Here is a 24342-nt window from a genome sequence, read left to right on the forward strand (position 1 = left end):
TGGAGGAAGGCATCCCAGGGGAAGGTGGTGCTGTCTCCCAGAGGCCTGGTTCAGGAATTGGGAGTGGGAGGAGGGGGGCTGGGCGAGGCCGAGGAGCCCTCAGAGGAAGGCCGGGTCAGCCTGCAGAAGACTGATGGCGAGCGCTTTGACCCCGACACTGGCAGCGGCATGCTGTTTCTTAGTAATGTGACTGTGGCTCATGCCGGCTTTTATGAGTGTGAAGCCTGGAATGCAGGCGGCCTGGCCAGGGTGACCTTTCAGCTTGCCATCAACTCCTCCACGTCCTCCTCCTCTTCTTCCTCCTCCATCTGGGCCTCATGGTCCCAGGTGTCCCCACCATACTCACCTGTCTGGCCCCGGCTGAGGAGCCCCGGCCCTGTGTTGGGCTCCGATGTGAGCCGGGAGCCCCTGTATGCTCTGGGCAGCATGGCTTTCAGTGCCCTGGGAGCTGCCACTCAAACGGCCATTGCTGTCGGCATCTCGCTGCTGGCTCTGACCGCTCTGCTGCTGGTCGCCATGATCTACAGCCGCCATCACCAACCAGACAAAGAGGCAGACACGGCTGAGAAGGTGTGTTAATGTTCATCTGTACAGGTAAAACATCTAATTGGTGTGGTGAAGTAGCTGGGAACTGCCACAGTTTGCATGACATCCACAAAAAACTGTAAACTTGTTTGTGACAACGAAGCCAAAAGTGATCTGACAGGAAACAACTGATAAGACACCTGAGTAAAAATACACACCTGTCAAAGAGTAATGAGTAATCTGGACCTCTGTACAGACTCACAGTTGAATTCAGTGCTATGTTGGAGGGCCAGTGTGTGTAAGATTTAGGATCTTTGATGAAACTCAGTCATAATCATGCCTGCAACGATACTTTATTTGTGTATTATGAGACGCACTGGTATCGGTATTTGCTGGTCCTCCTCCAGCCCAGCACACACTCCATAGACTCGTTGCTGCAACTCGTTCTCATATTTCATTGATAAAACTTGCAGGCTATTAAGTCATTTTACACATTCAACTGATACACTCCTGATACACTCGTGAGACACTCCTGACACACTCCTGACACACACCTGTAACACTCCTGACACACTCATATGACACTGTAACACACCTGATACACTCCTGACACACTCCTGTAACACTCCTGTAACACTCCTGACACACTCCTGTAATACACCTGATACACTCCTGACACACTCATGTAACACTCCTGACACACTCCTGTAATACACCTGATACACTCCTGACACACTCACGTAACACACCTGATACACTCCTGACACACTCCTGTAATACACCTGATACACTCCTGACACACTCATGTAACACTCCTGACACACTCATGTAACACTCCTGACACACTCCTGTAATACACCTGATACACTGCTGACACTAGTTAGAGACCAGTGACTACCATCACTGTCCCAGTGTCGATGAGTTTTTCTTATAATGGTATTGGGCCGCAGTGGCTGGTGGTACGCCCCCCCCCCCCCCCCCCCCAGTTGCCCAGACTTTCTTCCTGTTCTTTTGCTAAGAGAGACAGACTTCTACCTCTGAGACAGTAGAACGTTTCTATGCTCATTGATGAGTACCAGTTAGTTACTGATTCTACATCCTGGAGTTACTAACTGCTTTATCCTGGTATCGAATATTAACTTGGAAAAGTGTGATTTCATATTTGGTTTTGTCTTTTAAAATGCTAGTTTTTGTAGTGAAATGATAATTTTACTTTATTAAACTGAGTAAATATATTGATGCAGTAAAAGTGTCTTCATGTACAGGTTGATGAGGACGCTGGTGTACATGTAGCAGCTGTCAAACCCTTGTTCACTGAAAGCAAACGTCTCAGTAGTATTGTGTATTGATGCAGCTGAAAGTGATGGAGGCCTGTACATCCCCCTGCAGGAGGAGAGCATCCTGTACGTCAATGACTACTCTGATGGCCCAACCACATTTGCTCAGCTGGAGGAGTACCGTGACGAGCGTGGCCATGAGATGTACGTCCTTAACCGAGCCAAGCCTGTGCTGCCTCCGGCTCCACCCACATCTGTCTCCACCACCAACCTGGGCTGCTCTGCTCCATCTGACACCACCAGCCACACCCTGTCCTCAGGGCCGGGCCAGACCATGAGTCCCACTCTGGCCCCCAACAAACAACAGCAGCAGGAGGGGGATGTACGGACCATGAGGAGAATCGCCGGGGAGGGAGGGGAGGCTGAGCCTGTGATCACGTCAGAGGCTGAGGGGATGTTTCTTAACCACACAGGCCTGTTCATGGACTCTCAGATCGCCTACGAGATCCACTGCTAAAGGGGCCGGTGGTTCAGAACAGGCCTGTCACAACATGTCTGAGCAAAGCTTCCTGGACTCTCACAGTTGAACTCATCATTGTGGTCTTTACTTTCTACGAGACTCATTGACAATGAGGGGACGTGGCAGGCGTCAACCAGTGGTTGCTGGAGCAGAGCGGAGCCAGCACACAGTGACCATCCAACCACTGCGTGACCTCCACTCAGTCAGCTGACGTATCCTGTACATCCTGAACATCTGGGTCAGATTGATCAGAACTACTTTCATACTACCTTTACTGTACTGTGTACTCTGGAGCAGCCTCTTCCTTGTTTTCTAGTGAACAGTTGGTCCCACTGAGTTTGTCCCATGCATGTGCTTCCTCTCCATCCCTTTGTGGTGCCACACAATGATGACATGCTGTTAACACAGCAATGTGGCAGACAGGCTGAGGAGGGGGACATGCCTTCCAAGATGATGTGGGTGGTAAACACAACTGCTGAAGTTCACGACAGAGTGCTGGTTGTCTCTCTGTCCTGAGTGCAATCTTAAAGCGGTTATTCAGCCAGAAGAATATTTAGCTTTTCAAGTTCCTATGTACAGCTGAGTGTGAGCTCACTGCTGCATCACGTCTCTGTGACTCCAGAAAGAGCCAGCAGTAACATTTATGACAGTTGTGTAGTTGTCTGTCCAAGATGGCGATGAGCTTCAAGCTACACGTACATGGGTGGCTTTATGGGGTGATTAGGAAGTGATGCAGCAGTGAAAGCACATCTGTCTCACACTGTTTGAGAGCACTAGACAGGCAAACTGTTATCATGAAGCTGGTTCCAGTCCAGATACGAGCAGGTGAAACAAGAATCTTCATCTCCATCACAATGGTTCAGGCTTTGTTGCCTTGACTACACCATAGCGTCCTTCCCTACCGCTCAGTCACGATGCTGCTGCCCACCTGAAGTTCAACAAGCTGAAAGTCGCTCATTTCAGTCTTTGTTCTCTGCACACATAAAACCAAACTATGGTCAGCTTCCACTTCTCGCGACACAACCCTTCAGTCCTTCACCCTTGCAGCCCCCCCCCCCCCCCCCCCCCCGTTAGCAGCTGAATCCAGGCTCATCCTTCCACCGCGATTAGTGTTCTTGATCTCACTCTTCTTGAAATTCATGAAAACCGTCTACTTTCTTTGAACACTTCAGTGTTGGAGCACTGATGGAGCCACATGTGTGTAGCTGCACAGGAACTGCACCAGGACTGTAAGCCCAGCTCTCGCAGCGCTGCCTGGCGCCACGCTTCACTTTATTTTTGCTTGGTGGCAGCAGGTAAGAGGTGAGCCAGCTCGACCAGTATGAATATGAGTGGTAATCCAGGCTTCATGTCCTAAACTGGAGCAGGAGAAATTAAGGGACGCACATAAAAAAAGTTCAGATCTTTCCAGCAGTTGCTGGAGCAAAAAGTAGTCACCCGTGAATAGATGTCAGTCGACGTGACAGAACTTTTATTAACTTCTGAATTTTCCTCCATTCATTTGTCATGTGATTGTTGGTCCATGCCAAGATCCTGTGGCAAAGGTTGCAGTGTCTACCAGTAAATTCGCTGGTCAGCTGGGGAGTGTACAGCTCAGTCTACTGCCCTCACCTGGTTACAGTGGAGATCTGAATAATTTAGCATGACCAGCTTCATGATATCAGACAAGCTACAGTGGAAGTCAGCTGGTGAACACCTTGATCTCACAGGGTTACAGCGGCCCCTGGGATCCTCCCAGATCAACCAGAGATCCACCAACCAACCCAGCTCACACCCTGACTTCAAGTGTTGTAGCTCAGACATCTCACCGTAATCTGTGTCCGGTACAGGTTACAATAATGAGTGATGTATTTAGTTGCTAAGTTTAAACTGGCAGTGTTGGTTGACAGTCTCTCTGTCTGTGGTCTGGTGCATGCTGGGAGAGCACAGCGATGCTATTGCTTGCAGAGCAGCAACATTCCCTCAGCGCTACAGAGCGTTTTTACGCTTGTTTGGTTCTACAGCTCATAACTGCACTGTGATGGCTCGTCCATCTTTCTTCTCATCAACCTCCTTTCTAGCAGGAAGCTGTCACCAGAAAAAAAATCCAATAAAGTTGAGCAGAATATCGCTGATTCCAGGGGAAGGTGGTGAGACTTGTAGCATTGTCACATAAGAGAAACGTATGAACAATGGACACAACTGTTGGGTTCCAACCAGGAGTGATTTTGTGATTGTTTAACCACCAGAGAAACAGGAGCTCAACATCATCTCAAGTAATTCCCTCCACCAAAGGGGTCATGTGATCCCTGGTGTTGCTTGGTGTAGTTGCAGGAAACCTCCAAAAGCTGTAGATGGGTTTTGATGTAAATGTGTTGGGGGGCATGGCGGGGTAGGTACTGTACGGGCTGTCCCAGGGCCCTCTAGCTGTCACGTTATTTTTTGTGTCAGTGCTTTGTCAAGATATGTTGGGTTGACTTGTTGGCACTCTTGTCAACAGGGAAGAGGGTATACTGGGAATGCCTATAATGCAGTCTTACTTTATGTCACTCTCTCAACACGTTGAATTCTCAGCCATGGTCTTTGGGACAAGGGTCTTTATGATGGACAGCAGTGCCTGAACAACAGTGTTTCATGCAGGTGAGGAGAAAGCAAAACTGGTCAAAAAAATCCCTTTAGGATATCCACTCCCGCCACTGGGGTCCCTCCCGGGTCACCTGGAAGATTCATATTGTCGCAGACGAGGAAGCTGCACTGTCAAATAAACCTCTACTGGAAACGGTTTGCTCTTGCTCTCTTATTTCCTGTTTTCATGTTTCACACTAAGTCAAATCAACCCTGTAGAGTAGAGCCAGTGTTGCGCGTTCTTCAGCTACTTGTTTACCCCCCGTAGAGCCGAGAAGCGTTCAAAGAGATGTTCCAGCTGCAGGAGGAACGAGGATGTGCTCCTGCTGGTCGGCCGCTGGGGTCGACTTTCCTGTGGAGATGAAAAATTCGTCTTTGCATAAAATAAATTATCCAGTAGTTGTGTTGAGATGATTTTTGACACAAGGTTGCTTTGACCATTCTCTCGCTGCCCCTGTCACGTTTTGATATTCAGACTTTCTGACTTTCCATTTTTGAACATTTGACTTCACCAGATGTTACGATGATGTCACCATGTGAGACCATGAACTCCCATATCAGATGACCCCTGGCTACTGCTTTGTTGTAATTTATTTTAATGTCTTATCGGCTGTCATTGGTCTTGAAGTGTCCCATTGTCAAATGTTGAACCCAGGAGGAGCTAATGGGGTCCAGTACCAGCCAACATCAGAAGCCATGACATCATCTGCAACCGTAGGTCGTCAGGGAGGCGGGTCAAGGAGTGTCCATCACAGTAGGGGAAGAAGAATACAGTTCTTTTACTGAAGTATAAGTAGAAATTCCTGGGGAAAATACTATTCTGGTTAAAGTTTCCATTCAAAACTGTACTTCAATCAAGCATATAAGAATTTGATATTGGCTACCCGGTGGAGCAGTGGTCCTCCCTGTGGCCCCCAGCAAGAAGGTTGTGGGTGGAGCCCCGGCTGGAGCACGGGGTCTTTCTGGGTGAGTCTCCATGTTCTCCCTGTTCCTGCTGGGTTCTCTCTGGTACTCCAGCTTCCTCCACAGTCCAAAGACATCAAGAGGGACCAGGTTAATCCAGACTCTAAATTGACCGTAGGCGTGGCTGGGAGAGCCAATGGTTGTCTGTCTCTATGTGTTGGCCCTGCCATGGACTGGTGACCTGTCCAGGGGGAAGGCTGCTGGGATAGGCTCCACCCCCACCACCCTCAACAGGAGAAGAGGGAGAACATGGAGAGATGGATGGATGGGTGAATGGAGGGATGGTATTTGATATTGAATGTTGATTGATTGAAGTATCAAAATGCATTCTGGATGGTATTTTAGTATTGCAGTGCTCTGGCATGTTCCATCTTCAACCCCTGACCTCTAAAGGTCATGCTGTGCTGGGTTGGGCTGCTCTGACCGGCCCTGCAGGTTGCTAGTATTCAAGTATAAAAGTACGTCAGCTTCATCCAGTTTTCTCTGAAAAAACTTTACTTTCAAAGTAACCAGTATATACACACGCACATATACACTCACTGGCCACTTTATTAGGTACACCTTGCTAGTACCGGGTCGGACCCCCTTTTGCCTTCAGAACTGCCTTAACTCTTCGTGGCACAGATTCAACAAGGTACTGGAAACGTTCCTCAGAGAGTTTGGTCCATATTGACATGATAGCATCACGCAGTTGCTGCAGATTTGTCGGCTGCACATCCATCATGTGAATCTCTCGTTCCACCACATCCCAAAGGTGCTCTACTGGGTTGAGACCTGGTGACTGTGGAGGCCGTTGGAGGCCAGTCACCTCATTGTCATGTTCAAGAAACCAGTCTGAGATGATTCGAGCTTCATGACATGGTGCGTTATCCTGCTGGAAGTAGCCATCAGAAGATGGGTCCACTGTGGTCATCAAGGGATGAACGTGGTCAGCAACAATACTCAGGTAGGCTGCGGCGCTGCAACGATGCTCAATTGGTACTAAGGGGCCCAAAGTGTGCCAAGAAAATATCCCCACACCATTACAGCCCCACCAGCAGCCTGAACCCTTGATACAAGGCAGGATGGATCCATGCTTTCATGTTGCTGACGCCAAATTCTGACCCTACCATCCGAATGTCGCAGCAGAAATCCAGACTCATCAGACCAGCCAATGTTTGTCTAATCTTCTGTTGTCCAATTTTGGTGAGCCTGTGCGAGTTGTAGCCTCAGTTTTCTGTTCTTAACTGACAGGAGTGGCACCCGGCGTGGTCTTCTGCTGCTGCAGCCCATCTGCCTCAAGGTTCGACGTGTTGCGCGTTCAGATGCTCTTCTGCATACCTTGGTTGTAACCAGTGGTTATTTGAGTTCCTGTTGCCTTTCTATCAGCTCAAACCAGTCTGGCCATCCTCCTCTGACCTCTGGCACCAACAAGGCATTTTCACCCTCAGAACTGCCGCCCACTGGATAGTCTCTCTTTTTGGACCGTTCTCTGTAAACCCTAGAGATGGTTGAGCCTGAAAGTCCCAGTAGATCAGCAGTTTCTGAAACACTCAGACCAGCCCGTCTGGCACCAACTACCATGCCACGTCCAAAGTCACTTAGCTCACCTTTCCTCCTCATTCTGATGCTCGGTTTTAACGCCAGCAGATGGTCTTGACCATGTCTATATATATATATATATATATATATATGTGTATGTGTGTGTGTGTGTGTGTGTGTGTGTGATCACCTGAAGGTAAATGACCAATCTACATTTCCAGGAATATTGTTACGTACTGAGACTTTTTTGTGATGGGAGCAGGCGGGCGACTGGTTACCCGTCTGTTGGTCTATTTAGTTCCTGGTGTTTGAGCCCCTGCGCTGAGGAGGGAGCGCACTAGCAGCAGAACCTCAGACAGAGCACGCTGACACCAACTCCAGTTGGTTTACATCAGTGATGCTGCAATGCCATCATGTCACATTCAGCTGTTACTTGCATTATTGCTTTAACACATCCTTGTTCCTGTGGTTGGTTTCAAAAACATTGCTGAGAGCCCAGGAGGGAGACCAGAGATGAGTCCTGCTTCTGTCCTCCTCCCCAGGACGTGATGATGGTGAGGATGTTCTACTCCACTCTGTTTATCCTGCGGGGACCCTGATGGGGTCTTGAACCGCCCCTCTACCTCGACAGAGCTGTACGTTCATGCACCCCAGATGTGGACCTGCTCTGGACTGAAGGAGAGACCCAAAGATCGCACATGGATGGAGGAATTTAACGTTGGTTCTCTAAAGCTGCTGTGGTCTCTTAGCAACCGCTGGTCTCACCATGGCAACGTATGTCTGTGAGGGTGTAGGTTGTTGGTGACCAGCATGTGGACTGACCATCCTGGAGCAGGACTGGTCCGTCCCCTGTGGTGTTGGTTGTGTGTCACCAACACGCTCTGATCACCTGCCTCTCTGAAGCAAGCGCTCTCTCACTGCTACTCATTTATCACCACTGGACCTTCCAGGTGTGCTTTGGCAAAAACTCCACAGCTCAGTTCGGACAGCTTGATCACAAAAGCAGGTCTTAGCTATGTGCCGGTCGGCTGTGGGCCGCCAGCGTTGCAGATGCCTCACTGTGAGCTCTGCTATGGTGACGAGGCCGCTGAGGGCTCATATGACAAATCTGATAAACAGGGAGAAGCTTTGACAACCAATCAAATGATCTTAGAACCAGTTTTAAAGCTGACAGGTAGCCAGGGAACCTGGGTTCTTTGTACCCCTCTGCACTTTGTCCCAATTGTGATTGCTCGAGGCCATGTAAGAGATACAGGTTTAGTTTCTCTGGTCTAGAAGGTACAAAACCTCAGATTACACCAGAGGAGAACATCTGGTGCCTCCAGGTAGACTTTGAGAAACAGAACGACAGTGAGGTGGGAACGAACCGTGAGTCTTCCCTGCCGGAGAGCTGAGACCCAACCATCAGGTGGTCAGACCTTCCAGAGGTCCGTGCGCACAATTAGTCCTTATCCAGCAGGACCTCACGAGGCTCCCCCTGGGCTCCCTGTAACCTGTGGGAGTGTCCATCTTGATGATGCAACCATCTCCGGTCGGCCGCCGTGTGCAGATGCCACAGCTCTCAACACCAAACATTTATTTGGTGCATGTACAAGAATTCCTTCTGAATCTCTCAGTATGTGGTGACTGACAGACGTTTTCTCAGTGTCACACTGAAATCAATCTAAAAAATCATGAAATAAGCAAATATAAAACAAAGTAGATTCCTTTAGTGACGACTCAACCGAAGGGCAATGAGATAAATTCTTTCAAATCCTGTTTGTGTATTTACTTGTGTTCTTGTTGTATCTCACTGCCTTATCGTCTCTGCTTTTACAGTTTCATTCAATGAGGATCTGAGTTCGTACTGACAAATGAGAGCTTCGACTAGCACGGCGTAACACTTGAGGCTAGCAAACGCTAGCAGGATCAACCAGGTAGAACGTGAGAGCACGAGGACAGAGGACGAAGGAGTCCTGGTGCTTCTCACCTCCCAGACCCCCGACAGATGCTGCTGGAGGAGGAGGCTGCAAACCTGCAGAGTCTCAGGCTGACACCTCCTACCACTAGTAGTAATGGTACCACCAGTAGTACTGATATTACCACAAGTAGTACGTGTAACACCCGTAGTACTGTTTCAAGTACAATGACAACTTGTAGTACAAGCGATACCCCTAGTAATGCTAGTACTACTGGCACGAGTATTTATAGCTGCAACATCAACATGCTGGTAGAACAAGTAATGCCAAAGGTTCTACAGCTGCTCCACTGGGAGGGAGGTTCTCGTCCTGCTCGACTCGGAGGGAGGTTCTACACCTGCTCTACTAGGAGGGAGGTTCTAGTCCTGCTGTACTGGAAGGGAGGTTCTCGTCCTGCTCTACTTGGAGGGTGGTTCTCCCCATGCTCTACAAGGAGGGAAGTCCTCCAGCTTCTCTACTAGGAGGGAGGTTCTCCACCTGCTCTACTTGGAGGGAGGTTCTACAGCTGCTCTACTAGGAGGGAGGTTTTCCACCTGCTCTACCAGGAGGGAGGTTCTACACCTGCTCTACTAGGAGGGAGGTTCTACAGCTGCTATACTGGGAGGGAGGTTCTACAGCTGCTCTACTAGGAGGGAGGTTCTCCACCTGCTCTAATAGGAGGGAGGTTCTACAGCTGCTCTACTTGAAGGGAACTTCTACAGCTGCTCTACTAGGAGGGAAGTTTCTAGTCCTGCTCTACTAGGATGGAGGTTCTACAGCTGGTCTACTGGAAGGGAGGCAGCAGGGACAGATGGATAGGTTTAGAGACAGAAACTTGACTGGATTTCAAAAACATCAACAACCGATGAAGTGCAACAGTTTATTTTTCATTGAGACTTAAATGTGACAAAAGATGTACCACTAAAAACCAAAGTACTCTTTATTACACAATACCCCTAACACATTACACAATGACCACAAACCCATAGAGGAACCCCCAATCGGTTTAGACTGGAACAAAGGTGACTTCAGCAACTCATTCAGAGGATGAAGAGATGATGAACCAGAGCTTCCTCCCCCTGCACCTGCAGCTGGAACCGGTCCACACGTGTTCTGAATCCTCCAGGTTTAGCTTCAGGCAGAGAAGTAGGCGGATGGCTTGTTGCGCTGGGGGGGCCCTGAGCAGAGGGAGACACAGAGACGCCGGTCACGCCACACCATCCCCACTAGGATTGCTTCTCATACTCATTCTTTGTTCTAGTACAGCGGAGAACATGTACCAGAGTTGTGCACTTTCAGAAAAAAGCACATTAGTTCTGATCTCCAGTCCAAGTGTTAGGGGGTCCCTGACCTCCGTCCTGGACTCTACCAGACCACCTGGAGAGTTGGTGACGGACGTGTCTGGACAGTTTAGCTGCTGTTAGCTTCAAGCTAAATCTACATGGCTGGATCCTCCTGCACTCTGGAGTCACTAAGAAGTGATGGAGGAGGAGCTTCTTAGTGAGCTGAATACTTCCGTTAGTGAGTACTGGAGAGGCAAAGTAAAGTTTTGGGTGAAATTTCACTTTAAGTGCAGTAAAACACTCCATAGAGTCCAAGGCGATTCCAGCCTACACAAACACTCCTGTAACACGCACCCCCCCCCCCCCAAACACACACACACACACCAGCTATACAGCTCTCTACTTGACGAGCTACATCTTATCCTGATGGAACGCACCGCTCTGATTGGCCGACAGACCATAGATCGGGATGCTGTCATCTCGCCTCTCAAAGTACTTTGAATCCAGACCAGCTGAGTCTCTCCTGAGGACAAGAGTGAAACGTGTGTCAGTCGTGTCTCCTGCAGCAGTGACATACCTGTTGGCATGTCTTCATCAGCCTCTGCGCCGCCCTCTAGCCAGGCTGAGACGGTGGGAGAGGAAAGCGGTCTTCCATACTCACATCTGTTGGTTGGCTGGCTGCACCGCAAGCTGGTCAGCAGGAGTGACATCAGCCACCGCAGGACCCACAGCAGGTTGACCCAGGTGAGGATAAAACTGCACCTGGAAACACAGGTGTGGCCAGCATCACTGTTACTACTTGCACCACTTCACCTACAATAAGGTGCACTCAGTGAGTTTGATGGAGATGATGGCACTCCCGGTGCGCCGCCGGTGTCGTACCCTCAGTCCTGCAGCTGATGGGAAAGCCAAAGGACTCTCCAAACTCTCAGGGAGCTTCCTGGACAGCTGTTTCTCATTCAGCTGCTTGTTCAGCCAACCTATGACTGGAACGAGAGGAGACGTGAACCTGGACACACTGACTCCTGGACCTTCACCTCCACACGCTCATAATCTGAAGATAAAAGACTGAATGCAATTCTGGTGCAATATTTTAGAGCTGACTGGATGTGTTCATAATGCACTGAACTGCATTATTGCCCTGCGAATATTTCAGGTGAGGTATAGAACAAAACATTATCGAAAATCACTCGTACACTTTATTTTAATGATCGTTTTAACACACTTGTATGTGTGGCCTTGGACAATGTTAACATGTAAATGAAAACACTCTTTGAAATGTGATTTTTAATGACTTAACCTGCTGTGAAGGGACAACATTTCAATGATGGAGCAGAAAAGGACGAAATAGGACGACGTGAACATTAAAATGTCACCGTATAAAAATTTGAAAAAAGACAATGATAAACATAGCAACACATTTGGTATATTAATTCTCCCTTTCTTGCTCTTTCTTGTTCTCCCATCAAAGTCCTCAACAGTCAGGCTCCTTCATCCCTGACAGAGCTCCTAGTCCCCTAGGATCCAGCTAGAACCCTTCACTCCCAGGATGCAGGGTTCCTGCTGGTTCCTAGAGTTCTAACAGTAGACTGGAGCCAGAGCCTTCAGCTATCAGGCTCCCCTCCTGTGGAACCGTCTCCCAGTTTCAGTCCAGGACCCAGACCCCCTCTCTAGGTTTAAGAGCAGACTAAAGACCTCCTTGTTGATCAGGCTTATAGTCAGGACTGCTTAGGCTGGCCCTTAGATCTGCTGCTATAGGCTCAGACTGCTGGGATCTCCCATGATGCACTGGGCTTCTCTCTCCTCCTCCTGTCCTCAGACGTGTTACTAACTCCTCTTCTTCTCCCCTCATCCCAGATCCTGGTGCTGCTGGAGGAGGCTCCAGACCTGAAGAGGCTCCAGCTGCCACCCGTAGCTCCACCTGCTCACATCCCCGTCTGTCCATCAGTCTCTCCTCCTGTCTCTCTCTCTTTATCTCTGTCCCTCTCTTTCCTTCTGTCTCTCTGTCTTGTCAACTCAGCTTATTTTTTAGAACACTTTAAATACAACCACAGCTGACACAAAGTGCTGTACATAACATAAAAACATAAGAACATCAATAACTAGTAAATAAAACAATAAAAGCAATGAAACAAATGCTGTCTCTTGCTGGGTCAAAAGCCAAGGAATAAAAGTGGGTTTTAAGACGAGTTTTAAAAATCGACAGTGAGGGAGCTTGTATAATGAGGAGAGGGAGGTCATTCCACAAAGTGGGAGCAGCAACAGAAAAAGTTCTGTCTCCTCGGAGCTTCTGCTTTGACCTTGGTACCTCCAGGAGCAGCTGGTCAGCTGACGTGAGGCTCCAGGCAGGAGCATAGGGGGGAAGCAGCTCACAGAGCTAAGGTGGGCCAGACCATTTAAGGATTTAAGAACAAATAAAAGAATCTTAAAATGAACTGTAAAATGCACAGGCAGCCAGTGGAGGGAGACCAGAATGGGAGTGATGTCCCCCCTCTTAAGCCTGGTTTATGCTTCTGCGTTACGGCGATGCCATACCTTCACCATCAACACAGACCCCTACGTGGACCCTCCTCCGTAGCCTGACATGCACCTCCAAAAAATCCTGACTACGTGTTGCGACGTTAACATCAAGGACTGAGATTGGTCCACTCAGAACATCATTTCCGGTTCAGCACAACAACACCGCCATTTTTAAAGTTTCTGTGGACCAAGCCGAAGAAAGGGTTATCGAGGAGGTCCGCAAGTGCAACCACCAAGGAATCCGACAAGAGCCCCCCGAAACCATACACAGGGACACAGCCACACACCCCTAGTGGCTTGGCTGTGAATTGCAGAGAAACGCGTTCCCTCGATGCAGAACTTCCAATGCTCAATGACAGAGTAGGGTCTACGCCATCGCCGTGACGCAGAAGCATAAACCAAGCTTTACGTGTTCCAGTTAAAAGACGAGCGGCTGCGTTCTGGACCAACTGGAGACGTGTGAGTGAGGACTGACTGACTCCATCATTAAGTGCGCTACAGTAATCCAGCCGAGACGTGATGAAGGCATGGATTACTGTCTCAAAGTGCTCTTGTGCATGAAGAGGTTTAACCTTTGCCAGCTGCCTAAGGTGGAAAAAGCTGGACTTAAAAACCTCACTTATCTGTCGGTCCAGTTTAAAATCACTGTCCATCTTAAAGCCCAGGTTAGAAATTGTTGGCTTCAAGTACAGCGCCAACCATCCAATCCACCAAACACGCCTCAACGGCAAGATCAGCTGTTTTGGCAATGGTTTCATGGGTGCAACCCTCATCCTCAGCTCCGCTGCTCGGCCCGCAAACGCGCACTCCTGATGAATGAGGCTCCATTCAAAAGCGAAGCAAACGGGCTTTCAGACGGTGTCGGGTTTAGCGCCAGGAAGGAAGCACCGTTACAACAAAGAAATCACCCACTAAACATGAATGTCCTTACTTTTTGTGCTAAGTTTAGTAATGTCTGCCACAGAGCAACCACAGAGTAATAGTGCCAAGTCCTGTTCCGGGTGGCCTCCTTTGGCCTTGGTAGCAGCTGTGTTCTCTCTGACTTTGTTGTCTGAACGTTCCAACAGTCCCTGTTGCTGCTGAGCGCCAGACAGTTTCTAGCTGATCCCTCAGTCTTGCTTTAGATCAAACTGCTGTGCCACCACCTTTGAATCTACTTAGTCCCAAACTTGATCTCTAGGATTCAACCCCAGACTTTGTGAGTCCACCAGTTTTGAATGAGTACTAACATTTGCTCAAGAACCTTAAGTTTGGCATTTGGGAAATGTTTGTGTCTGTTGCTAAGAAGATATGGAGGCCTCAGCATGAAGCGTAGTGATACCTGTGAGTCGGTGCCGTAGCTGCTTCATAGCACAATGACACACACACACACACACACCACAACACGCATGACAGACACTCACACAGCGTGATATACACGACACACACAGAGTGTGACACACACACCATGACACACAGACACACAGCAGGACCCAGCTGAGTCCTGCCTCCAGGAGCCAGACCAGCCTCCTCACCGTTCTCATTGGTCTTTAAAACCTCTTTACTCTCAGTCAGCTTCTGCACTGTCGTCTCCAAATGGTCCTTCAGGTTGGAAACCTATAACATACAAATACTAGTGTCATCATGTATTAATATGACATTCATGAGACCATCATGGATTGTTGGTAGTCACTCTGTGGCAGAGTACCACACCACGTAATAAGAGTGAGTGAAACCAGCCCTCATGTAGTGGGTTGGGTGTCCCTGCTTACCTGCTCGTCCTTGGTGCGGAGCTGTTGCTGAGCCCTCTGGAGTTCCTTCTCAGCAGCCAGCAGCTTGTCTGAGGTTTCCTGCAGCACCTTCTCCTGAGACACAGTCACTGTGTTCTTGACTTTGATTTTCCCAACCAGGCCTCTGACCTCCCCCTGCAGCTTCTTGATGATGCCATTAGCCTGAGGAGAGACACGTAGAGGTCAGCTGGACGGACTTCTGACAGAAGACACACTTAAAATTAGAATTCATGAATTCTTTCCTACTTCTTCCAGTCAGGTTCCAGGTTCATCCTGGCACAGAAACAGAACTAGTCAAAGGAACCAGTGACCTCCTACTGGTACCAGATGAGGGACTGGTCTCTGTGCTGGTCTGATTAGATCTCAGTGCAGCTTTGATTCCATTGACCACCATATCCTTCTACAGAGACTGGAACCTGTCACTGGTATTAAAGGAACCACACTGAACTGGTTCAGGTCATATTTACTAGGTCATCTCAGTTGGTACCAGTTAATGATGGTTCCTCTGAGACCACTACAGTCAGTTCTGGTGTTCCACAAGGGTCTGTGCTTGGACCAGTCCTCTTCACCCTGTACCTGCTTCCTCTTGGTCACATGATCAGGAAACACTCCATTAATGTTCACTGCTATGCAGACGACACTCAGCTGAACTCATCAATGATCCACATGGAACAAACCAGCTGACTAAACTGGAGGCCTGTCTGAAGGACAGGAAAACATGGAGGACCATCATTTCCTTTATTAAACTGATAAACTGAAGTTCTTGTGCTGGGCCCAAACACCTGAGGACCACCTGATCTGATGAGACAGGTACCCTGGATGGCACCACCCTAGCTTCACCTGCTCACGTCCCCGTCTGTCCATCAGTCTCTCCTCCTTTCTCTCTCTTTATTTCTGTCCCTCTCTTTCCTTCTGTCTCTCTGTCTTCCTCCATTCTGTCTTTGTCTCTGTCCTGCTCTCCTGCTCTCTCTCCGTCCCCACTGATCCTGGATCTGCTCCACCTTCCTGCCTGTTAAAAAAAGGTTTTCGTCGCTGCTGTTGCAGGATGTGCTGCTGATGGAGAATTGTTGGGTGGAGGTTCATTGAAGGAGTGAGGTGCTGGACCTGCTCTACCTGTTAAGTGTCATGAGAGAACTTTTGTTGTGATTTGGCGCTCTAGAAATAAAATTGACTGGACTTGACTTCATCATGTTTGGCTGATAGGACGTAGAAACAATTTCTTGAGTATATTAGAGGTCTAAACGTTAGAGGAGTGAGTGAGAGAGTCTCTCTCCTTTAGTCTGTTTGAATCCAATTCTCTTGGTGTGGGTGTGTGAATTCTGCAGCCACACTGCTTGCAGATCAAAAAAACTAAACCGTCACAAACAAACCCACCAGTTCGTCTGAATGATAGGAAGTGGGCAGATGATGCTTCGACGTGGGCTGTTTGAAACCAAACCAGTGAAAGAGGGACGCACCGAGAACATCTACTCCTCAACTGATTCAGGCCGGAGCAGATGAGCTACTGGGACTGATGAGCCAACAGATGTTCCTGGGTACCAAACCTTGATCAGCTCCTCTGACAGGGATGTCACCGTTGATTCCAGTTTTCTGAGCTGAAGTTCTTTACTTTCTGCATTTTCCTCCACTGATTCCTAAAACAAAAGACATGCAAAGGGATGAAGATGGAGGGTTCTGCTGGTCTTTGTCCTCCTCTGGGTTGTTGTTCTAGCTCTCACCTTCTGCTGCTGAGTTGCTTCCAGAACCTCTTTGGTGCAGAACATCAGCTGATCCTTGTCTTTGACCTCCTGCTCCAGAACAGCCACCCTCATCTGGAGCTGGCTCACCAGACGCTCATTCTCATGGACCTTCGTGTCCAGAGCACCGTTCTCCCTCCTCAGAGACAGGACCTGCTGCTTAGAGCGCTGGCACTCCTAAACACAATTTATTAGGGTTATTAATATGTTTATTATAATGTTCTCCTGATAACAATATTCTTGCTTATAACCACAGCTGATGGTAGGTTGAACACATCTTGATACTGAGGACACAGAGGAACCGCTCATGATGTCTAAGTGCTGAGGCGTGACCAGGCCCGACAGAACACACAGCGTGTTCTCACTAAGGCATGAAGGCCACATTAAGCTCATTGTAGGTGTTTATTTCATGTTACTATCTGTTATAGAACATTTCACTGAAAACACTCAGCTTTAAGGAGATCATCTACAAAAACACAAGGGGTTCTCTAGGTGGTTCTGGGTCTTACGGGCCTAGAGAGCCAAATGTGGTGTAGCTGGTGTTCCATCAGAGCAAGGCGACACGACTGTAATCTTGGAAGTCGTCCAAGCAACACAGATGTGTTGAAAGAACACAAGTTGATGTACTTTTCTCCTGATGTCAGCAATCAGCTCTGCAGACGGAACCAACCACAGGTTCTGAGCTTCCTTTTAAGATGTGAAGTGAAATGAGGCAGGCTGCTGTCGTTCAGCTGGAGGTGCTTAAGGTGTTTAAGTTTTAAATGTTCAGAGATGTTCAGCAAACATCTCATTCAGGTGAAGTGGGCAGGGTGTGTCACGTCAACTCAGAAGGTGAGGCTCCGCCCATCCCATAAAACTGATCACATGACTCTCTCAGACAGACCTGGACTGATGGAAAGGAAGTTGTACCTCTTCTGCACCCACGAGTTTAATCTTCAGGTCTCTGATGGAAGACTCATTCTTGTACTTCCTCTCGGTCAGCTCTCTACAGGAAGCCTCCAGCTCTGTCAGTCGGCTCTGGAGCTGCTGGCTGCTCTTCTCGTGAACGCTCTCCAGCTCCTGGCGGAGCTGCTCCGCCTGCTGCTGCAGCCTGCTCTGTAACTGAAGCACACCAGGCTGGTCACTGCCACTACGATCCAGCATCTCTAAACTCTTGCTGCTGCATCATCATCATCAGCCTCCTGCATCCACATGACCACAATAAGCCAGTTTACTTCTGGCATGTGGTTCAAAGCTACGATTTAGTGAATGGAACACAAAACAGCAGCACTGGAACTGAGGTACTGGTAGAGGGGGAGTCTTACCTCGACGGTCTTCTCTCTCTCGGACTGTAACTCAAGTAAATGTTGGCTGGTCAGAGAGCTGGTCTGAACGGTCCAATCGGAGCGCAGTTTGTCCAACTCTTTGGTCTTCTCAGAAAGAGTCTTTGGGAAAATGATACACGATTCACAGGTGACTTCTTCTTTCATGTTATCAAGGCATTGAACCACCTTATAAAAACCGGGTCCAAAAACACAATCAGCTCCATTTCAGTGAAACATCTAATGTTGTTTGTTTTTTTTTTTAAAAGCACATTGAGGTTTAGAAGGCAACCATAGAATCCACTTGAGTCAACCAGAAGATCCGGCCAATCCCCATTTAGCATGAATTAAAAGATACTGGAATGATTCAAGAAGGCAGCAGGACAACCCCCCCCCCCCACACACACACACACACACACCACACTGGTGAGTTATAACAGTGTGTGTGTATAACCTGTCAGAGAAGTGCTGCTCCAGAAGCAAACACCGGCAGTGAACACCTCCACCTCCAGATGTGCTCCACCCAAACTATACGGTCCCCTGCAGAAGTGATGGACTGTCTGGGATCTTCCCCCCTAGGACTAAAACAGGGCACTGAACCAACATCCACGCACCTGCTGGGCGTAGGTCAGCTGCCGGGACAGATCCTCCTCAGTCTTCTTCAGCTTCACCTCCAGAGACCGTTGTTCTGCCTGTTCCAGCGAAATGACACGTCTTTATAAATGTAATTGATCATAAGCATGCAGATCATTACATTTCAAAACACAATAAAATGTTTGGCTCCTGTTCTTCGCTTTAGCCGGTCGACTCATGTGAATAGAACAAGGCACGTACACCAGTAGTGCCCAAGCCTCCTAAAACCAGGGATATACAAGATCTTGATTCTTCTCTCTGGTTTTCTGTTTGAGGAACCCAACCAGACAAAAGCGCCTCTGGTCTGCATTCACCAATCTAGTGAGCCTAGGTGTCACACCAACCTTTAGCGAGGAGAGACACGCGGCCAGGAAGTCTCGCACATGTTTGTCAGAGCCTTGAGCCAGACGGAGGGACAAGTGGTTCAGGTGTTTGAAGGCGTTAGTTTCTACGACACTGAGGTTGGCTGGACCCTCAAGCACCGCTGACTGACATGACAAGTGTAAGAGAAACCTGGGGGGGACAAAGCATCCACAATTATGTCACAGTCCCTCCAATTTCAACCTGTTAGGTAGGCCAGGGGGCGGATCAACAACAGGATGGCCTGGTGGGGTAAACTGGTGTTTTATGATTGGGAAGAAAAACTTGTAGGAAAAGGCAGAAATACAAAACACAACAAATGAAAGACGGTTTCATATTATTTTCAATCACTGGCAGGTAGCGGACGCTAACCTGCAGCCCTGGGTAACCGCTTGCAGCAGCGAAGTTCACGCTATGATGAATGAGCCCAGACCAGCAGGGGTGTGTGTGTCATGGATCTGGTTCCAGACCAGCTAGAGCTGCACTCGTCTAGCAGCTCTAGCTGCCAACAACACGATGAGGAGTGAGCGTGAACCTCTGACTCCTGCTTCTAGATAGGTGCTGGTCCATTTTTACCAGCTGCCACACATGAACAGTTTTTAGTGGAATGAGTCCAAGTCAAATTAATCCCAAGTTATTAAAAATGTAAACGAGAAGGTTATACTGACACATGACGGAAAGCTGAACCGATTCAGTGTGGCGCCTGCGTGTCTGCATACCTCGGATTGTCTGACTCCTGCTCCGAACAGCACAGATTCAGCAGGTCTATGAACTTCTGAGGAAATGATGTGAAGTCTATCAGCAGCCCCTGCTGCACCTTTAAACTACACACACACACACACACACACACACACACACACACACACACACACACACACACACATCAGCCTAAATCCAAACACTGAGAACTGAAGTCACTGCACTCCTTCCAGAACTAACCTTTGGAAATCTTCCTCAGATATCAAGAGGTTGAAGAGAAAATATGGATCAGAGTCGTCTGTGAGTCTGACTAGAAGATCCTGATGTAAACAGAAGCACAAGAGGGTCACCACAGGTCAGCTGAGCCCGGGGATCCCAGTCACCACTCCAAAGCTCTTCTGAGGTGCCACTCCTACTCACCCTCTTGTGTACTGGACTTGTGGTGAACTGAAGCTCGATGGTGACACGGATTTTGGCTTTCCTGTAACATCAAACCAATAAAACTGTTGAAAACTAAACAAATGTGAATGCTAACAGTATGCTAATGCTACGTAATCTCAGATTATTAGGAGATTTAAACAATAATACAGAATGCCGCCAGATGTTGCTGTAAACAGAGGAGCAACACATCACCCATGAAGCCAGTGATGTCACCCCTCTGACGTGGTAACACACGGCCTGCTGCTGCCACGCTGGTTGGTTGTGATGTCACATTCTTGGAAACAACATTGTAAACGTGTTGCTGTAGTGACGCCATGATGATGATGATGATAATGATGATGATGATGCGCGCGCCCGTACAGTCCCGCGCGCCGTGGTGTCAGTGGCCGGTTGAACTCGACTGGGTTTGACTGACAGCTGCGGTAAATGTTGGGTCTTTATATGAATGAGGAACAGGTCCCAGTATAAACCAGTACAGTTCTACCACCACAAATAAGACTCGGCCCGGTCGGGTTCGGTCTCCCCTCGGTACCGTCGCTCGTTGTGAGAGCTTGTGAACTGTAACAACCATCAGTAGCTCACCTTTCCTCGCAGTCTCTGCATCTCACGTTCACTTGTAACACTTTACTGAACAGCTCCTCCATGTTGAGCCTGGCGCACCAGCGGGCCGGGCAGCTGCAGGGGGCCGGACACGGGAACACATACGCGTGGAAGCCGCTACCAGCGCCCGGAGCTCGCAGCCATCACTTCGGTCGATGATGTATTCTTTTCCGTTTTGGATTTGGCGCTTTTACGCCGCCAGCTGCATCGCCCTGGAAACGGAAGAGAGGATGACTTCTTCTTCTTCTTCTTCTTCTTCTTCCCCATGTTCTACGGCGGGCGGCGTACACGCCAGTGCCGCTGCTGCCGCCACCTTTCGGCCGGGAGGAAAACCTGCAGGAGCAACACCAGGAAGTCTACGAAGCATAAAACCTCAGGAACAACGACAGCACGCAGCGTGAACGCCGTACGTTGTAAAAGGATGGTGAAATGTCCCTGGTGAGCTGAGTGTGTCTCCCACCTCAGGTAGTTCCAGTGGAGGTCCAGGAACATCTTCTCACCTCCCCTGGTGACGCTGCTGTTGGCCCCAGCAGCAGAGGGACTTCTCATGATGCTCTCAGCTCCCTTCTCCTTACTTCCATTTAAGTTTTCCCTTTCGCTTGTTTTTGCTCAATAGCTTTGCTGGCAGCAGAACCGTTACATGCTCTGTACAAAGCAATCTGATATTTTACAACTAGTCCATTTGAAACACATAAACATTCTGAATTTCAAATTCCCTCTTTTAAAACATTCTAAAATCCAATGAATATTAATTTATATATTCACTACATTGCTTCCTCATCATTTGTTGCACAAAGACTGACTGATGCAGCTCCATTCCAGAAGAGTGATACCTGCCCACTTATGTGCCCCGACCATCACGCACCCCCACCCTGGAACCTGGAAGGGAAATTCAAAGGTCCTGAAATAACAAGCGACTGTAAATAGATGTTGAGACAGAAAATATAGTTTGAATGAATAACATAGTTTGTTTGAATAAAATATAAGTTGCAAGAATGGACACATGAAAAGAACATATGCAGTCAAAATAATAAAACATAGCAGAAATAAATAATTCATTTAAAAATTATTAATAATCATAACAGAATAATAGAATAGAATATATCAGAGCAGTGAAAATGATCTGGATTAGAAAGAGCATCTATGTAATAAAACCAGAAAAGTATAAAACACCACATCATAGCAAGGCAAAGTAAAGGAGTTTTAATCAGCACACAGTTCCTGAAAGCAGCTTAACTCAGGTGGAAGTTCATTGAAGGAGGGAGGTGGTGGACCTCCTCTACTTGCAACATCAGCCTCCCCGATCCTGGATCTGCTCCACCTTCCTGCTGGTAAAGGAAGGTTCTGGTGGCTGCTGTTGCAGGATGTGCTTACTGATGGAGAATTGTTGGGTGGAGGTTCGTTGAAGGAGGGAGGTGCTGGACCTGCTCTACTTGGACAGAGTCAGGAGAGAACTTTGTTTGGGACTTGGTGACAAACAAATAAACCTGATTTGACCTGACAAGCATGTGATTGTAACCTGCTATTGTATCCCTCCTAGTGTCACCTGTTACTGTAACCTGCTACTGTATCCCTTCTAGTGTCACCTGTTACTGTAACCTTCTACTTTAACCCTTCTAGTGTCACCTGTTACATTAACCTGCTACTGTAACCCTTCGAGTGTCACCTGTTACTTTAACCTGCTACTGTATCACTTCTAGTGTCACCTGTGACATTAACATGCTACTGTAAACCTTTTCATGTCACCTGTTACTGTAACCTGCTTCTGTAAACCTTCGAGTGCCACCTGTTACCATAACCTGCTACTGTAACCCTTCGTGTGTCACCTGTTACTGTAACCTGCTCCTGTTACTCTTCTAGTGTCACCTGTTACTATAACCTGCCATAGTAAACCTTCTAGTGTCACCTGTTACTGTAACCTTCTACTGTAACACTTCTAGTGTCACCTGTTACTGTAACCTGCTCCTGTTACTCTTCTAGTGTCACATGTTACTATAACCTGCCATAGTAAACCTTCTAGTGTCACCTGTTACTGTAACCTTCTACTGTAACACTTCTAGTGTCACCTGTTACTGTAACCTGCTACTGCAAACCTTCTGGTGTCACCTGTTACTGTAACCTGCTACTGTATTCCTTCTAGTGTCACCTGTTACATTAACCTGCTACTGTAACCCTTCGAGTGTCACCTGTTACTTTAACCTGCTACTGTATCGCTTCTAGTGTCACCTGTTACATTAACATGCTACTGTAACCTTTCTCATGTCACCTGTTACTGTTACCTGCCACTGTAAACCTTCTAGTGTCACTTGTTACAGTAACCTGCTTCTGTGAACCTTCGAGTGTCACCTGTTACATTAACCTGCTACTGTCACCCTTCTAGTGGCACCTGCTACTGTAACCTGCCACTATAAACCTTCCAGTGTCACCTGTTACATTAACCTGCTACTGTAACCCTTTTAGTGTCACCTCTTACTGTAACCTGCTACTGTAACCCTTTTAGTGTCACCTGTTACTGTAACCTGCTACTGTAAACCTTCTAGGGTCACCTGTTACATTAACCTGCTACAGTAACCCTTTTAGTGTCACCTGTTACTGTAACCTGCTACTGTAAACCTTCTTGTGGCACCTGCTACATTATCCTGCTACTGTAACCATTTTAGTGTCACCTGTTACTGTAACCTGCTACTGTAAACCTTCTAGTGTCACCTGTTACATTAACCTTCTACTGTAACCCTTCTAGTGTCACCTGTTACTGTAACCTGCTACTGTATCCCTTTTAGTGTCACCTGTTACTGTAACCTGCTACTGTAAACCTTCGAGTGTCACCTGTCACATTAACCTGCTACTGTAACCCTTTTAGTGTCACCAGTTACATTAACCTGCTACTGTAACCCTTCTGGTGTCACCTGTTACTGTAACCTGCTACTGTCACACTTCTAGTGGCACCTGCTACTGTAACCTGCCACTATAAACCTTTAGTGTCACCTGTTACTGTAACCTGCTACTGTAAACCTTTTAGTGTCACCTCTTACTGTAACCTGCCACTGTAAACCTTCTAGTGTCACCTGTTACAGTTACCTGCTTCTGTACACCTTCTACATTAACCTTCTACTGTAAAACTTCTAGTGTCACCTGTTACTGTAACCTGCTACTGTAAACCTTCTGGTGTCACCTCTTACTGTAACCTGCGACTGTAAACCTTCTAGTGGCACCTGTTCCTGTAACATGCTACTGTAACCCTTCTAGTGTCACCTGTTACATTAACCTGCTACTGTTACCCTTCTGGTGTCACCTGTTACGGTAACCTGCTACTGTAACCCTTCTAGTGGCACCTGCTACTGTAACCTGCCACTATAAACCTTCTAGTGTCACTGGTTACATTAACCTGCTACTGCAACCCTTTTAGTGTCACCTGTTACTGTAACCTGCTACTGTAAACCTTCTAGGGTCACCTGTTACATTAACCTGCTACTGTAACCCTTTTAGTGTCACCTCTTACTGTAACCTGCTACTGTAAACCTTCTGGTGTCACCTCTTACTTTAACCTGCTACTGTAAACCTTCTAGTGGCACCTGTTACTGTAACATGCTACTGTAACCCTTCTAGTGTCACCTGTTACATTAACCTGCTACTGTTACCCTTCTGGTGTCACC

At 48.0% G+C, this 24342-nt stretch overlaps 2 protein-coding genes across 5 annotated transcripts in view; one reads left to right on the forward strand and one right to left on the reverse strand.

Moving 5' to 3' along the window:
• Positions 1–5078, forward strand: part of LOC147250098 (leucine-rich repeat-containing protein 24-like) — an 18093-nt gene extending 13015 nt beyond the window's left edge. For all 3 annotated transcript variants that reach the window (XM_086224795.1, XM_086224796.1, XM_086224797.1), the window contains exons 7-8: positions 1–570; positions 1915–5078. The exon at positions 1–570 is cut by the window's left edge and continues 6 nt beyond it. In XM_086224795.1, coding sequence (XP_086080921.1) covers positions 1–570; positions 1915–2319 — 975 coding nt within the window. In that variant the 3' untranslated portion in view covers positions 2320–5078. The remainder of the gene's footprint in view (positions 571–1914) is intronic.
• A 5147-nt stretch (positions 5079–10225) lies between these two features.
• Positions 10226–20948, reverse strand: sass6 (SAS-6 centriolar assembly protein). 2 transcript variants are annotated; one of them, XM_086223814.1, is made up of 17 exons: positions 20672–20948; positions 20069–20129; positions 19889–19968; positions 19669–19773; positions 18934–19102; positions 18571–18648; positions 17960–18079; positions 17565–17756; positions 16638–16832; positions 16464–16553; positions 14902–15081; positions 14665–14746; positions 11513–11616; positions 11292–11392; positions 11068–11153; positions 10628–10875; positions 10226–10525 (listed from the first exon to the last, which is right to left on the reverse strand). In XM_086223814.1, exons 1-16 carry the CDS (start codon positions 20731–20733, stop codon positions 10658–10660), a joined length of 1923 nt encoding a protein of 640 aa, XP_086079940.1. In that variant the 5' UTR covers positions 20734–20948; the 3' UTR covers positions 10226–10525; positions 10628–10657. The 2 variants fall into 2 exon arrangements, with proteins under 2 accessions (XP_086079940.1, XP_086079941.1); XM_086223815.1 differs by lacking the exon at positions 10628–10875.
• Between the last annotated feature and the right edge of the window lie 3394 nt (positions 20949–24342).

Source organism: Aulostomus chinensis, chromosome 14, assembly GCF_037954235.1.
Source record: "Aulostomus chinensis isolate RoL2024-O1b breed Wild chromosome 14, RoL_Achi_v1.0, whole genome shotgun sequence".
NCBI lineage: Eukaryota > Metazoa > Chordata > Actinopteri > Syngnathiformes > Aulostomidae > Aulostomus > Aulostomus chinensis.

What these genes read in the sequence shown, in the direction of transcription:
- sass6 (XM_086223814.1), bottom strand. Translation starts at nt 20,733, where the DNA reads ATGGAGGAGCTGTTCAGTAAAGTGTTACAAGTGAACGTGAGATGCAGA. An exon ending in CAGGAGTCAGACAATCCGAG is followed by an intron (nt 19,103 to 19,668) that starts GTATGCAGACAC and finishes TGTCCCCCCCAG; the next exon opens with GTTTCTCTTACACTTGTCAT. An exon ending in CATCAGCTGCAGGACTGAGG is followed by an intron (nt 11,393 to 11,512) that starts GTACGACACCGG and finishes CTGTGTTTCCAG; the next exon opens with GTGCAGTTTTATCCTCACCT.